Below are 14,485 nucleotides of genomic sequence, written 5' to 3'. Positions count from 1 at the left end.
TGCAGTGGTCCTTGACCTGGCTTTCTGTTTTGCAAATTGTTTTGTACTGATTGAAATGGCTCATTTTCACATTTTCAATTTATAAATTTTTTTTGGGGGGGGAGAAAGGGAGATTAACTCACAGGCACTTTTAATAACATAAGAGCCCTGATAGATCAAACCAATCACCCATCTAGTCCAGCAACCTGTTCTCCCAGTGGCCAAACAGATCCCCCAATAGGGAACCTGCAAGCAGAACCAGAGCCCAAGAGCCTTCTTCTCTACTGTAGTTTCCAGCAACTGGCTTTCAGAAGCACTGCTGCCTCCAACTGTGGAGGCAGATCAAAGCCATATTGGCTAGCAGCCATTGATAGCCCCCATCCTCCATTAATTTGTCTAGTCCTCTTTTAAAACCATCCAAGTTGGTGGCCATTACTATCTTCTGAAGGAGCAAGTTCCACAGTTTAACTCCATAATTATCTGGCTAATCTTTATTTACGAGAAGTGCTCATCACACACAACACATAAGTCATTCCAGGCTGCAAGCTCCCTCCAGGCAAAGAAGAATAGGAGGAGGGACAGACAACTCACTGCCAGCTGTGCCATGGTGGCAAATCACAGAGAGGAGGTCATAGGTGGTGATCTGCGAGATGCTCTCCTTGGCCAGGAAAGGCCGGAGGTCCAGCCCCTCCAAAGGGAAAGAGACGTGACTGTTGATTTTGAAGGAGTACATGACCTCATGTCGGAAACGCTTCAGGTGAATGCACAAGATCTAGGAGAAAAGGCATCAGAGCTCAGAAACGGACTTGGGATGGGCAAGTTCAAACCCCTCCAGACTGCCCTCATAGGTAAAACAATCAACTGGGCTTATCCTAAGATACATTCAGCCAGGGCTGTGTGTGCATGGCATCATAAAGCTACCATAAACTAAATCCCTGGGGTAAAAAGCCTAAGAAGATAAAAAAACAGTCCTGCTGGATCAGCCCAGTGGTCCATTATTATTATTATTATTATTATTATTATTACCCCGCCCATCTGGCTGGGTTTCCCCGGCCATCCTGGGTGGCTTCCAGCAGGATACTAAAATACAATGATTCATCAAATATTAAAAGCTTCCCTAAACAGGGCTGCCTTCAGATGTCTTCTAAAAGTCCGATAGTTGTTTATTTCTTTGACATCTGATGGGAGGGAGCTCCACAGGGCAGGCGCCACCACGAGAAGTCCCTCTGCCATCTAATTCAGCATCTTGTTCTCACAGTTGCCAACACCCCAAACTCATGGAAACATGAAATGCAATCTGCTGCCATGAGGTTGGGACTCTCTGCCTCCTTTTTTGTGGCACAGGGTTTTGAGATAGCTAAAGAATTAATACTTCAAAGGCTTAGAGCATGGGTAGGCAAACTAAGGCCCAGGGGCCAGATCTGGCCCAATCACCTTCTAAATCCAGCTCGCGGGCGGTCCAGGAATCAGCATGTTTTTACATGAGTAGAATGTGTGCTTTTATTTAAAATGCATCTCTGTGTTATTTGTGGGGCATAGAAATTCATTCATTTCCCCCCCCAAAAAAAAAATATAGTCCGGCCCCCCACAAGGTCTGAGGGACAGTGGACCAGCCCCCTGCTGAAAAAGTTTGCTGACCCTTGGCTGAGAGACACTGAGATGCTATCACAAACTGCTGAGATCAAGATCTGTCAATCCAACAGACTGTATGCTTTTCCCCCATTGTATCCATCCTTGCAAAGATATTTGGTAGACGTAAAGGTAAAGGGACCCCTGACCATTAGGTCCAGTCATGACCGACTCTGGGGTTGCGGCGCTCATCTCGCTTTATTGGCCAAGGGAGCCGGCGTACAGCTTCCGGGTCATGTGGCCAGCATGACTAAGCCGCTTCTGGTGAACCAGAGCAGCGCACGGAAACGCCTCTTACCTTCCCGCCGAAGCGGTACCTATTTATCTACTTGCACTTTGACATGCTTTCAAACTGCTAGGTTGGCAGGAGCAGGGACCGAGCAATGGGAACTCACCCCGTCACAGGGATGCCTACCTTCTGATCGGTAAGTCCCCACAGCGCCACCCCCACAGCGTCCCACATCAGACAACAAAAAGCAGGCCTTTGCAAGAGATGTCCTTCCCTTCTGCGATCTTAACAATGGGTGGATGTAATTGTTTCTAAGATGGTTATAAAAAGAGCATTCAAGGAATAAATCAGCTATATCTTCAACTGACACAGTGTTGCAGCTGAAAGCTCTATCCTTAGGAACTCCTTTATGTCAGCCCATCCAGTCTTCTAACAGAAGGGACATTTAGTTGTCTAAAGGATAGAGCTTTCAGCTGCAACACTGTGTCAATTGAAGATATAGCTGATGTATTCCTTGAATGCTCTTTTTATAACCATCTTAGAAACAATTACATCCACCCATTGTTTTATTTTTTTTATTAAAGATTTTGTTGATATACAAAAGTGTGCAATGTCTCTCTCTCTCGTGTGTTTTTTTGCCATGTAACATTTTTACAAATCATTTTCATTTGTTGATACATTAGGAAGAAAAGGGGGAAAGAGGTGGAGGCGGGGAGAGATGGGTGAGAGTGGGGTCGGGTGGCGATGTTTCTATTTCGCTTACTGTATGTAGGGTATGGTGTCAGCGTTGCTTGTGCAGGTTCTTTGCTGTTCGCTTGTGTTCCTTTGGTGGCGAGAGAGGTTGAGGTTGGCCTAGGGTGTGGTTATTCATTTGTGGTTGGCTGTGGTGGTCTTACCAACAAAGGTCCGTATAGTTAAAGCCATGGTTTTCCCAGTAGTGATGTATGGAAGTGAGAGCTGGACCATCAAGAAGGCTGATCGCCAAAGAATTGATGCTTTTGAATTATGGTGCTGGAGGAGACTCTTGAGAGTCCCATGGACTGCAAGAAGATCAAACGTATCCATTCTTAAGGAAATCAGCCCTGAGTGCTCACTGGAAGGACAGATCGTGAAGCTGAGGCTCCAATACTTTGGCCACCTCATGAGAAGAGAAGACTCCCTGGAAAAGACCCTGATGTTGGGAAAGATGGAGGGCACAAGGAGAAGGGGACGATAGAGGATGAGATGGTTGGACAGTGTTCTCGAAGCTACAAACATGAGTCTGACCAAACTGCGGGAGGCAGTGGAAGACAGGAGGGCCTGGCGTGCTCTGGTCCATGGGGTCATGAAGAGTCAGACACGACTAAACAACAACGTGGTGGTCTTTGTTTTCATGTGTGAGTGGGGTGGGTGATCCACCCATTGTTAAGATTGCAGAAGGGAAGGACGTCTCTTGCAAAGACCTGCTTTTTGTTGTCTGATGTAGAGAGGTATATATCCTTTAGAACACCCAAATTTATTGCCAAAAGGCTTTACAAATTTGTGTAATAAAACTTAAAGAAGGGATGGGAAATGATTTAGCCTGTAAAGGTCAGGGAGAAGAAATGTAAACCATTATTATTAGCAGTATTCTTGTTATTATTATTTTTATGTGTGTATTGGCTGCTCGCTAAACACAATAAATCGAACTGAACTTGAACAGTGACCAGCCAGATGCCCCAATGGGAAACACACAAGCAGGACCCAAATGCAACAGCAATTTCCCCACCTGTGGTTCTCAGCTACTAGCATTCAGAGGCTTATTACCTCCAAATAATATCCTCCAGCTATATTATTATGATTATTTATTAAAGTTGCATACCGCCCTTCATCCGAAGATACCAGGGTGGTTCACAACGGAAAAATACAAAATGAGAATACAAAATGCATAACAAAACAAAAGCAAAAACAAACCAATAAATCTCCTCCCATAGATACATTTAAAAAGCCATAGAATGTTAACATGGTTCCTTTTATTAAAAATCAGGACCTTCTGCATTCAATGTGCGTGCACTCAACAAATTAGCTACAACTCACTTTATGTAAATTACGCTGGATGAAGAAGTGAATAAAGGACTATTCTCTCTTTTCAAAAGTGAAAATAAGGGCCACATCAGAATAACTTTCATCTCCAATTTGCTCACTGCGCCGAATGAAGAGGTCGCTGTCTCAGGATATAAACCAACATGGCTTTATCTGCTTACCTCAGGGAGCCGGAGAACTTTGCAGTACTTGACTCCATTCCGCAGCCTAGGGAAGAAAAGGGGGGGGGGGAGAAGAGTGGATTGGCCATCTGGAATATTTATTAATCTGCAAATCCCAACAAGGACCACCTCTCCCCACATAAACCAACCCACTGTAACCAGGCCTTTGGCTGATTAACAGTCTATGGCCCTCTTAAGGGAGGGGTGTGTGTTATTGGTTGGTTTTTGTTTTTGCTATTTTATGTATTTTGTGTTCTGAGTTTGTATTTTTAGGTTTGAACCACCTTGTGATCTTTGTATGAAGGGCAGTACAGGAATTTAATAAACAAATAAAATAAAAGGCAGAGTAGGGTGGTATTCAAAACACTAAAAAAGGAGCCAGGGACTTACTTTTTACATCGTTCACAACTGTACATGTTGTCACCTACAGGAAGAAAAATGAAAGAGGGTGGAGGGAAGCACTTTATCCAATCTGTTGCACAGAGCAAAGAAGCAGATATGAATACAGTGGTACCTCAGGTTACAGACGCTTCAGGTTACAGACTACACTAACCCAGAAATAGTACCTCGGGTTAAGAACTTTGCTTCAGGATGAGAACAGAAATTGCGTAGCAGCAGCGGGAGGACCCATTAGCTAAAGTGGTACCTCAGGTTAAGAACAGTTTCAGGTTAAGAACGGACCTCTGGAATGAATTAAGTTCTTAACCCGAGGTACCACTGTATAGGAAGCTGCCTTATGCTGACTCTGGCCATTGGTCCATCTAACTGAGTATTATCTACACTGACTAGCAACAGCCCTCCAGGGTTCCAGAGTTGGAATGAACCAGGTGTGGGAGATTTGCACTCAAACCTAACGATTCTATTCCTTTATGGGGTATCCAAGAGCCCATATAGAGTCCTTAAGTAGGTTCTCTATTGGTAGAAGAAAATAACAGAGGCCAACCAGAGAATACTGAGAAGCAAAGCAGCTAGTAAGCCTGATCTTTATTAAACAGTTGCAACAGGGTCCCCACTCACCACCCATAGGATGTGAGTAAGCCCTTATATAGACTCTTGAAATTGCCCACCCTGTAGCTCAAGGTAAAGGTAAAGGTACCGAACGGGCCAGTCTTGACAGACTGTGGGGTTTGTGCGCCCATCTCACATCTATAGGCCGGGGGCCAGCGCTGTCCGGAGACACTTCCGGGTCACATGGCCAGCGTGACAAAGCTGCATCTGGCGAGCCAGAGCCGCACACGGAACGCCGTTTACCTTCCCGCTGGTAAGCGGTACCTATTTATCTACTTGCACCCGGGGGTGCTTTCGAACTGCTAGGTGGGCAGGCGCTGGGACCGAGCAGCGGGAGCGCACCCCGCCGCAGGGATTCGAACCGCCGACCTTTCGATCGGCAAGCCCTAGGCGCTGAGGCTTTAGCCCACAGCGCCACCCGCGTCCCTGTAGCTCAAGACCATCCTCCAAAACATTATACATACATCACAGGAGGCAGCAGTCTACAGCAGAAATACATCACTTGGGCGGTCTACCACAGAAATCCTGTCTGGCTCGGATACTGATAATGGTCACTTGATTGCGTTACCTAGGAAGCCCGGCCATTCCTTTTGAGATGCTAAATACCTAGTTCCTGAATCCAGGTCCTATTCATGCACAAATACACCCTTAAGACAGGATTTGTGAACAAAGAGACAATGAGGAGGTTTTTCCCATTTCCTTCCTCATTGCAGAAAATATCTGAGGTCACTGAAGAGTCAAAATGGCTTCAGGATTGCTCTCCTGTACTATTTCAGACATGTGGTTTGCCTTGTAGATTTATGAACATATGATTTATATATATGAGACTTTATAATTCCTGTAACACAAAGAATATCATTAGCTGAATTATTTTATTGTTCTTGTATAAGGAAAGATGCATGTCGGAGACCTAGTAAGGCTTTTTAAACTTCCTTTGCAGTCCATTGTCTGTTTCACTGAAAAGGGGGTAAATGGGGGTCAGCTGTTACATGCAGCTGAATAGAAGGAAAGAAGGTTCAATAGCCTATTCCTATGCTTCATTAATCTGCCTAATGATTGGATTTAATACTCTTGTTTGCTGGCCCTGTGTTTTAAAAACAAGCACCAGCCGTTTTTCCTTTGTTCATTAACCCACACATGTGGGTCTGTTAGTAGAGGATTAACTATAATTAATATATCCTCTTACCAACTCCCATCACCAGGGACCCTTCTGCATGCAAAGCAGATACTCTACCACTGATCTACAGCCTTTCAGATATTAAGATAGGAAGACTACTGGCCCATCTAGCCCAGTATTGCCCTCCTCAGGGACAGCCAAATGCCGTGCCCTCCAAATGAAGTTGGACAACTACTCCCCTAATCCCTGGCTGCTGGCCATGCTGGCTGACGCTGATGGGAGTTGTGGTTTTAAATTCTGACGGCTATTTTAAACAATTTCACATACCTTTTAAGTAGAATCTGCATTCAGTCTATATGGGAGCTCTTATATACAGAACTGTTTTTCTTTCTTTTTTTAATACGTGGAACTGCCTTTGATGGCTTTTATACTTTTTCTTGTTTTGCAGTTGTTAACAGTCTTAGGGGCAAAGGGCAAGACATTTAATAAAAAGAAACAAACATCTTGGCCTCCTTCCTGGCCAACACACCTTTCAGCTCATCTGCAGCAAAGAAGGCAGCAAGACAGTCCTCCAGGGTGACCACCGGGCCCCAAAACCAGCTGGGGATGCAGGACACCACAAACCTGTAGGAGGAGCAAGGAGGGTATTATTCAGGGCTGACTCACAGGGAGTTATTGACTCCAAAAAGCATAACAAATAAAATAGTAAATGTTTATATAATATATAGAACATTATACTATTACATGTCTCTATAGTGGTGAGCCTCATACTATTTGCTTCTCTCTCAGCCTTTACACTCTTCACATGTAAAACATGGGCATTACCATTACTGGCTCCTCTAGCCAGTTCTATCATGGAATGGGCCAAAGCTCTGTAGCAGAGCAAACACTTTGCATGCAGAAGGATTCCTGGCACCTGGAGGTAGGGCTGAGAAAAGCCCCTGCCAGAAAACCCTGGAGTGCTGCTGCCACTCAACCTTACCAACAGTGAACTGGGGGAACTGATGGTTTGGACCCTGCCCAAGGCAGCTTCCTATGTCCCTACATCCAGGAAGTCAGATTCAGATTTGCTCTTGTTACCTGCAGGACATTCCAGTGTGTGGTTCATGGGGGTGCTGTCGGCATTTGGCTCTGCCCCCAAGCAAGCATTTTGCATCTGGCTTCACCCCAGGCATTTTGGGAGGACACAGATTATTTAGATCCATTCCAATGTGGATTCAGGCCTGGCAGTCAGAACTGAGGTGATCTTGGTTGCCCTGAATTGATGACCTTTGTAAAGAGCAGGACAGGGGGAGTATGACTTTGTTCCTGCTTCTTGATCTTTCATTGACTTTTGACACCATCAACCACTGTATTCTCTTGGACCAGCTCCGGGAATGGGAACTGGGGGCACTGTATTACAGTGGTTCCAATCCTACCTTCAGGAGTGAGTCCAGAAAGCAGCATTGGGAGAGTGTATTTCAGCCCCTGGCTGTGTTATGGAGTGTTATAGTGGACTATCTTATCTCCTGTGCTATTTAATATCTACATGAAGCTGTTGCAAGCGGTTCTCAGGAGTTTAGGGGTGAGGTGCCATCAGTGTGCTGACAACACTCAACTCCCATTCTCCATAAGATCTGAATCAGGAGGGGATGTGTAGTCCCATTTCCTGAACACAGTGGTGGAATGGATGAGGAACAACAAGCTGAGCTTGAATTCTGGCAAGATGGAGGCACTTTAGGTAAATAGCTCCCATGTCAAGAAATTGGTCAGCTGTCTACCCTGAATGGAGTTGCACGCCCCTCGAACAAGCAAGTTTGCAGTTTGGAGATGTTCTGGATCCAGCTCTGTTACTAGAGACTCAGGTAGCCTCAGTGACTAGAAGTGCCTTATACTAACTGCAGCTGGTTCAACAGCTACAGCCATTCTTGGTCTGGATTGAAAAATTTTCACAGTTTTATGTTTTATCTTTGGTAAACTGCTTTGAGGGTTGTTGTTTTTTACAATCAAGCAGGGTATAAATTTTATGAAATAAATGAGACATGTTTTCCCCTCGTTTTCATCTTGAACGCACCTGGCTGAACTTTGTCCCTCCCACAACTCCAATACCTGAAAAGGTGCTTCTGCAGCCTGCTCACCTCCGGATATACTCCATGATGAAGGCGATCCAGCCCTGCGAGGCAGCATAGTTATCCCCACAGGCTCCTGTCTTGGCTGGCACATTCTGGTAAATGGCAGAGTGCAGCTTGGCCAAGTCCTCCTTCCCAGGGATGGGAAGCGACAAGTCCTGGAATGTCTCCACAGTGGTGGACACCTGGAGGCACCACAGGAGGAAAACGGAGGATGTCAGTGGCTGGTGGCCACTATCTCAGAGGCAGTACCCTCCTGAAAACCAGCTGCTGGTGTAACTGGAAGTTTGGAGGTGTGGTTGGGCTTGTGTTCTGTTTGCAGGCTTCGCTAAAAACCTTAAACAGAACAGCATCGGAAGAGCCCTGCTGGATCAGACCAATGGCCCACCTAGTCCAGCATCCTGTTCTCACAGGGGCCAACCAGGTGCCCCAATGCAAAGCCTGCAAACAGGATCTAAGCGCAACAGCAGAGCTCTCCCCACCTGCAATTTCAAGCAACTGGTATTCAGAGGCATATAGACATTGACAGTGAAGGGAGAAAACTTGAGCTTTGCTAGATCAGGCCAACAGCTCATCTATTCCAGCATTCCATTCTAACAGTAGCCAACCATATGCCTCTGGGAAGACAGCAAGCAGGGAATGGGTGGGAAAGCTCTCTTCCCACATGTGATTCCTAAAAGATTGTGGATTGCAAGACTGGGACATTTCCAGGGGTTCTGGAGAATACACAAATGAGCAGACTAGGGACTCAGCTACATTAGTAAAGAAACAGCAACCTGAATGTGTTATAAATGTGCAACACCAGATGACACCAGAGAGCAGGAAATTTTAAAATGCGGTTTTCCATAGGGATTTCTTTTGTTATAACTATCTAATTTCTGACTTATTTATAGCGGTTTTTTCCTGTGTTTAGATCCACCCTAGGAGTGGGGAGCCTTTTTCAGCACGTGGGCTATATATTCTCATGGGCGACCTTCTGAGGGCCACATGCCAGCAGTGGGCAGGGCCAGATGCAAAAGCAAGTAAAGGGACAGAAGCCACTGCCCATGGTCTTTTAGCTGGAGATCAGAATGTGAGCTGGACCGATTAGCTGCGATCCATCTCCTCATTATGTGGTCAGGCGGTCGGGGCTGTATAAAAGGAGTTGAAGGAGAGCCTTCAAAGCACAACCAGGCTAACATATTGAAGGAACCTCTGGGAGAAAAGGGGATTTCATGGTTCTGCCTTGTGGAGCAGGCCACATCAGAAAAAGTCAGTGATTTCTACACACATCTCTCTCTTTCTCTCAGACATGCAAAAGAACTCAAGGAGGCTAATAAGAGGAGGAATGGCCTACGGATGTGCGGCCTGAGGTGAGTCTTGAGGGCTAGGTAGACAGGTGGGGGGCACACTGGGCCCCTTGGCCTGAGCCTCCCCACTCCTGGAGCAGGCCCTGCTTTGCTAAAAGGGGCCAGTGATCTGACTTGGCATAGATGTTCAAACCAAAGGCTCCCCCACCCCCCACCAGAGGAGGAGGAGGGGATTTGGAAAGTGTGGGCCTCTTGCCATTTTCCCTGGATCAGCAGCAGTAAGGGAACGCACTCGGTCACAGGTGAGGCACTGGACCAGGCTGAGGATGGAGCCGTCAAAGATGTCAGAGATGACGCTGCGGTAACGGACCTCCTTCTTCTTCTTGCTGGAAGTCAACATCTGAGCTGAGGAAGGAGATTGTATTTTTACTACTATTGTTATTACATTTACTGCCCCCCCCCCCTTTCCCAGCAGGTCCCAGGGCAGGTTACAACAATTTAAAATTCAGGATTGAGAACAGTTGAAAGAGATTACAATATAGAGGAACAGAGTGGGTCCCGAAAACACACATCTCAAATGTGTCTTAATGGACCTCACATCCCTGATTCAGGGCCAGCTCTGCTGTTTGCCAGGATGTGGTCCCTCTCAAATGGAAGTTGGGTTTGTTAAGGGCAGTGTGATGCCAATTAATCAACAACAACAAATTTATATCACACACCCTTTCACCAGCAGGTCCCAGGACTGGCTATAATTTAAAATTCAGAACTGAGAACAGTTAAAACACATCACATTCACAGAAACAGGGTGGGTCCTGAAAACACACATCTTGGGTGTCAAAAGCCAGGGTAAAGAGGTGTGTCTTTGCTGAAAGCTGTATAGCAAAGAAGCTAGACTCACCTCTGTGCGGAAGGAATCCCTCAATTTAGGGGCTGCCTCAAAGAAGGCCCTCACCCAGGATGCCACTACTACCCCAACGTTCTGAAGGAGGTGGAACTACCAAGAAGCACAGAATTAGAGAACTGTAGAGCTGGAAGGGGCCTCAAGAGTCATCTAGTCCAACCCCTCGCAAGGATTTCAGCTAAAGCATCCATTATAGATGACCATCCAAACTTTGCCTAAAAGCCTCCAATGAAGGAGAGTCCACAACCTCCTGAGGGAGTCTATTCCACCATCAAACTGCTATTACTATCAGAAAGTTCTTCCTAATGGAAGATGAAAGGGCCCCCAGGAGGTTCTGTAAGGAAAGGAGGCGGTCTCTCAGAAAATATGGGCCTGGATCTTTTAGAACTTTGAACACTGGAGTGAGTACTTTGTACCCAGAAATGAACTGGCAGCCAAACAGTTTTATAGGTTTGCTGATCTTCCCTCGGTAGAATTACGGATCTGGTGTAGGACACTTAACTATTGGCTTTGCCTAAACTCAAATCACCCCAGTCTAATATCCCTAGTGCTACAAGATTATCACAAGAGCGCCTGAACTAAAATTGTCTATCAAAAACTTCACTCTTTTGGTTTATCACTACAACAGCTACTCACTTTGGGTTTTAGTAAAGCAAACAGTTTAATTTGTCAGCGCGTAAGTGATATTGAGCGTCAGAACAACTTAGCCACAATAAGGAAATTTTGCCCATGGTATGACTGTTTTCTACCTTCCCATTTCAACTCTCTGGCACACTATCTGCATAACCTAGCAATTCTAAAATACAGGCGCGCTTTTACCCTTGCAAGATTGAATATATTGCCCTTGGCTGTACTTGAGGGGCAATTCCAACAGATTCCACACGACAAACGCTTATGTTCCTGTGGAGATGGCAGTACCGAATCAGTGGCACATGCCCTTCTGGCTTGCACTCTTTATAAAGACTTGAGGAATGAAGTTATCACACCTCTTTAATTGTCCATTCCGGGTCACCCAACCACTGCCACAGTGTCCTTTCTCTTGGCAGATCAAGATGAGCAGGTGACAGCAAAGGTTGCAAGGTTTTTAGCTGGGGCAATCAGAATAAGATCCACTATTTGACTATTGATTCAAAGCCCTAAAATGTATTTTATATAACTGACTTTTTATTTCTATTCTTTGTATATTGTATTGTTGTTTTATTGCTATGGCCAATGGCTGACGCAAATAGAGATTTATTCATTCATTTAAAGGTTTGGGCATTGATGTTGGTAATCGCCTCACCAGTTCTCTTTGGAATACTATCATAGAAACTCTGCACAGATGGAGGGGATTGAATGGGAGGTGGGGTCCACATAAAGAACAAGTAGGATGCCCTCAGGAGATGAATAACACATAGTTAAACTACGTAACTCTCTCCCATAGGAGGCAGTGATGGCCACCAGATTAGATGGCTTTGAAAGAGGATTGGACAAATTCATGGAGGAGATGGAGGAGGAGACTAGCGACGGCTATGCTTTGCCTTCATGTTCAGAGGCAGTAATGCTTCTGAATACTAGGTGAGAGCTTTTGTGCTGGGTTCCTGCTTGAGGGAGTCCCACGGGCATCTGGTTGGCCACTGTGAGAACAGGATGCTAGACTATGTGGGCCCACTGGTCTGGTCCAGTAGAGATCTTCTTATGTTCTTATAGAGAAAACAACTACCACAGAAGCAGCTCAACCTGGAAGCTTCCTGGACTTACCCTTTTTCAGCACATAGGAGGATCCCAGCCGCACAGGGCTTGAGCGTGGGGGGCTGCTCGAGAGCTTGGAATGCACTTCGTGATGAACGGGGCTGCAGGGCCGAGAGGAGCAGCGTGTGTAGGCATCATTGTCTGGTTCTGTTGCAAGGAAAGGAAACAAATTGCCTGTGGAGAGGACTGGAACACAAGTTTTGTCTGACAAAATCAGCCAGCCAATCCCTCATCTCTGGGCACCAACTCAGCCCCAGTTGTTTTTTATTTAATTTACTTCTCAGATTGGCTACTAAGCACTTGAGCACCTTCTACTCATGGCAGAAGGTGGGGATATTATGGCTTTAGCAAGACAGGCATAGTTCTTCCAGCCTGACCCTCTAGTTCAGGGGTCGCCATGTGATGCCTCATGGTATTGTTGAGGTCCTTCCCTGGTGCCTAAAAGGCCTCTGAGCTTCCCCATTCACTGCCCATTTGGGCACGGAGTGGTGGGACAGTTAACCTTCTTCTCCCTGGGAAAGTATATAGAGTTGAAGGAAGAAGAGGGAAAGAGTGACACTCTTTCCCACTTCCTATTTCAGCTCTATGGGCTTTCAAAGGCTCAGATTAATTCTCCCGGATCTAACTTGCAACCAGATCCCTGGGGAAAGGTGCACGCATTTCCCCTCTTTCTCCGGGGTTAGGGACTGATCTGCATGCAAGGAGTGAGAAGCAACGAGAAAGAGTAGTGGCCATAGTGCTCATACTGGGGTGTCAGCCTAGCACCTGGGAGACCAGAGTACAAATCCCCACTTGGCCAAGAAGCACACTGGGTGACTTAGAGCTAGGCACTTCCACTCACCCTAACCTACGTCACAATTCTAGTTACAGGTAGGTAGCTGTGTTCGTCTGTCATAGTAGAAACAAAATTAAAAAAAATCCTTCCAGCAGCACCTTAGAGACCAACTTATTGGTATGAGCTTTCACGTGCATTTGTGTGCATATCTGAAGAAGTGTGCATGCACACGAAAGCTCATACCCATAACAAACTTAGTTGGTCTCTAAGGTGCTACTGGAAGGATTTTTTTTTTATTTTGTTTCGACTACGTCACAATATTTGTTGTGGGGTTTAGAGAAGGAGGGGGGAAAGCATGTATGTCACCTTGAACGCTTTGGAGAAAAAGGCAGGATGCAAGTGCAACAAACAAACAAATTTCCAAATGTAGCCACAGTCTACTTCAGCTATGAGATTCCTCATCAAGGGCTGGACTTCCGGGTTAGCGCCATCGGCGAATGGCGGAGTTCCTCCGACCGGAGGAACTGGCTCCGTGGAAACTGGGTCTTCCCGCCGCGGCGAAGGTGGGGACCCGCTAGAAATCCCAGGCGGAGGAAGCCTGGAAACGTGGGGTTCGGCAGGGCACCAGGAGCGCCTCCCCTACTCACGGGGAACCCCATTTCAGGGCTCTGGAGTGAAGTGGGGTGAGCGGCGCGGTGCTGCGAACTGATTGCTATTTTCATGGAGTGAAGCCGCACAGCCATTGCGGACAGCGCTGACTTTTTCCTGTGGACAATTGGATTTAAAACAAGTACCCGTGAGTAGAAACGGAAAATTGGATCAAGAAATATCCTAATTTGGCACCGAAGCGGGAAGGTTCAAAACAGGAAGTCCGCCTTCCGCTTTTTGTATATAGACTGAAGCAAAAACCTTGTAAGCTAAAGCCTGGAAAGTCATTTATAAAAGTCTAAATTTCCTTCATTTATAACCACTAAAACCCCCTTGGAAGCAGGAGAAAAGGGGGGGGGACTTTGTTTAAGCCTGCAGGAGAGGGAGTAAAGAAAAATAAGTTTCCACCGTCTCAAACCTGGGAACGGGGTGTCAGAGACAGAAATTGTTGGAGATGTTCACTGACTGTGAATGGAACACTTTGACAGATAGCTAAAGAAGAGAAATAAACTGATTCCAATGTTGCCTTTTGCATTCTAAAGAAACAAAATATCTGGAAAATGAAAGTAATTTTCCTTTGTTGGACTTGCCTTAAAAAGATGGATACAAATAGAAATTGTCTCCTCTAGAGGGAGCTTGTTAAATTGTTGCTGCAGTCTACTTGAGGACTTTACAGCTGTGAGATTAAGATCTTGGGACCAGTCCTTTTGACCTTGAATAAAAATGTGCTGGGAGGAAGTTTTGGTGCTTGCTCTATGCAAGACAAGTGCTTTGTTGGAACAGATGCATGAGAAGATGGATTTGATGAATGAGAAAACGGATTTGATGACTGTTGTGGTCAATAACTGT

The 14,485-nt window shown here is 45.9% G+C and overlaps 1 protein-coding gene across 4 annotated transcripts in view; it reads right to left on the bottom strand.

Annotated features, from left to right (window-relative positions):
- The window catches only part of USP20 (ubiquitin specific peptidase 20), a 43,153-nt gene that overhangs the window by 16,683 nt on the left and 11,985 nt on the right, over positions 1–14,485 (bottom strand). For 3 of the 4 annotated variants that reach the window (XM_082207979.1, XM_082207977.1, XM_082207978.1), the window contains exons 11-17: positions 12,223–12,360; positions 9,838–9,986; positions 8,302–8,477; positions 6,714–6,808; positions 4,450–4,483; positions 4,060–4,105; positions 571–751 (exon numbers count right to left, since the gene is read on the bottom strand). In XM_082207979.1, the coding sequence (XP_082064105.1) occupies positions 571–751; positions 4,060–4,105; positions 4,450–4,483; positions 6,714–6,808; positions 8,302–8,477; positions 9,838–9,986; positions 12,223–12,360 (819 nt within the window). The remainder of the gene's footprint in view (positions 1–570; positions 752–4,059; positions 4,106–4,449; positions 4,484–6,713; positions 6,809–8,301; positions 8,478–9,837; positions 9,987–12,222; positions 12,361–14,485) is intronic. The other variant, XM_082207980.1, reaches the window with a different exon arrangement.

This window comes from Podarcis vaucheri, assembly GCF_965113315.1.
Source record: "Podarcis vaucheri genome assembly, chromosome: Z".
Taxonomy (NCBI): Eukaryota; Metazoa; Chordata; class Lepidosauria; order Squamata; family Lacertidae; genus Podarcis; species Podarcis vaucheri.
This window is presented reverse-complemented; position numbering and strand designations above follow the sequence as displayed.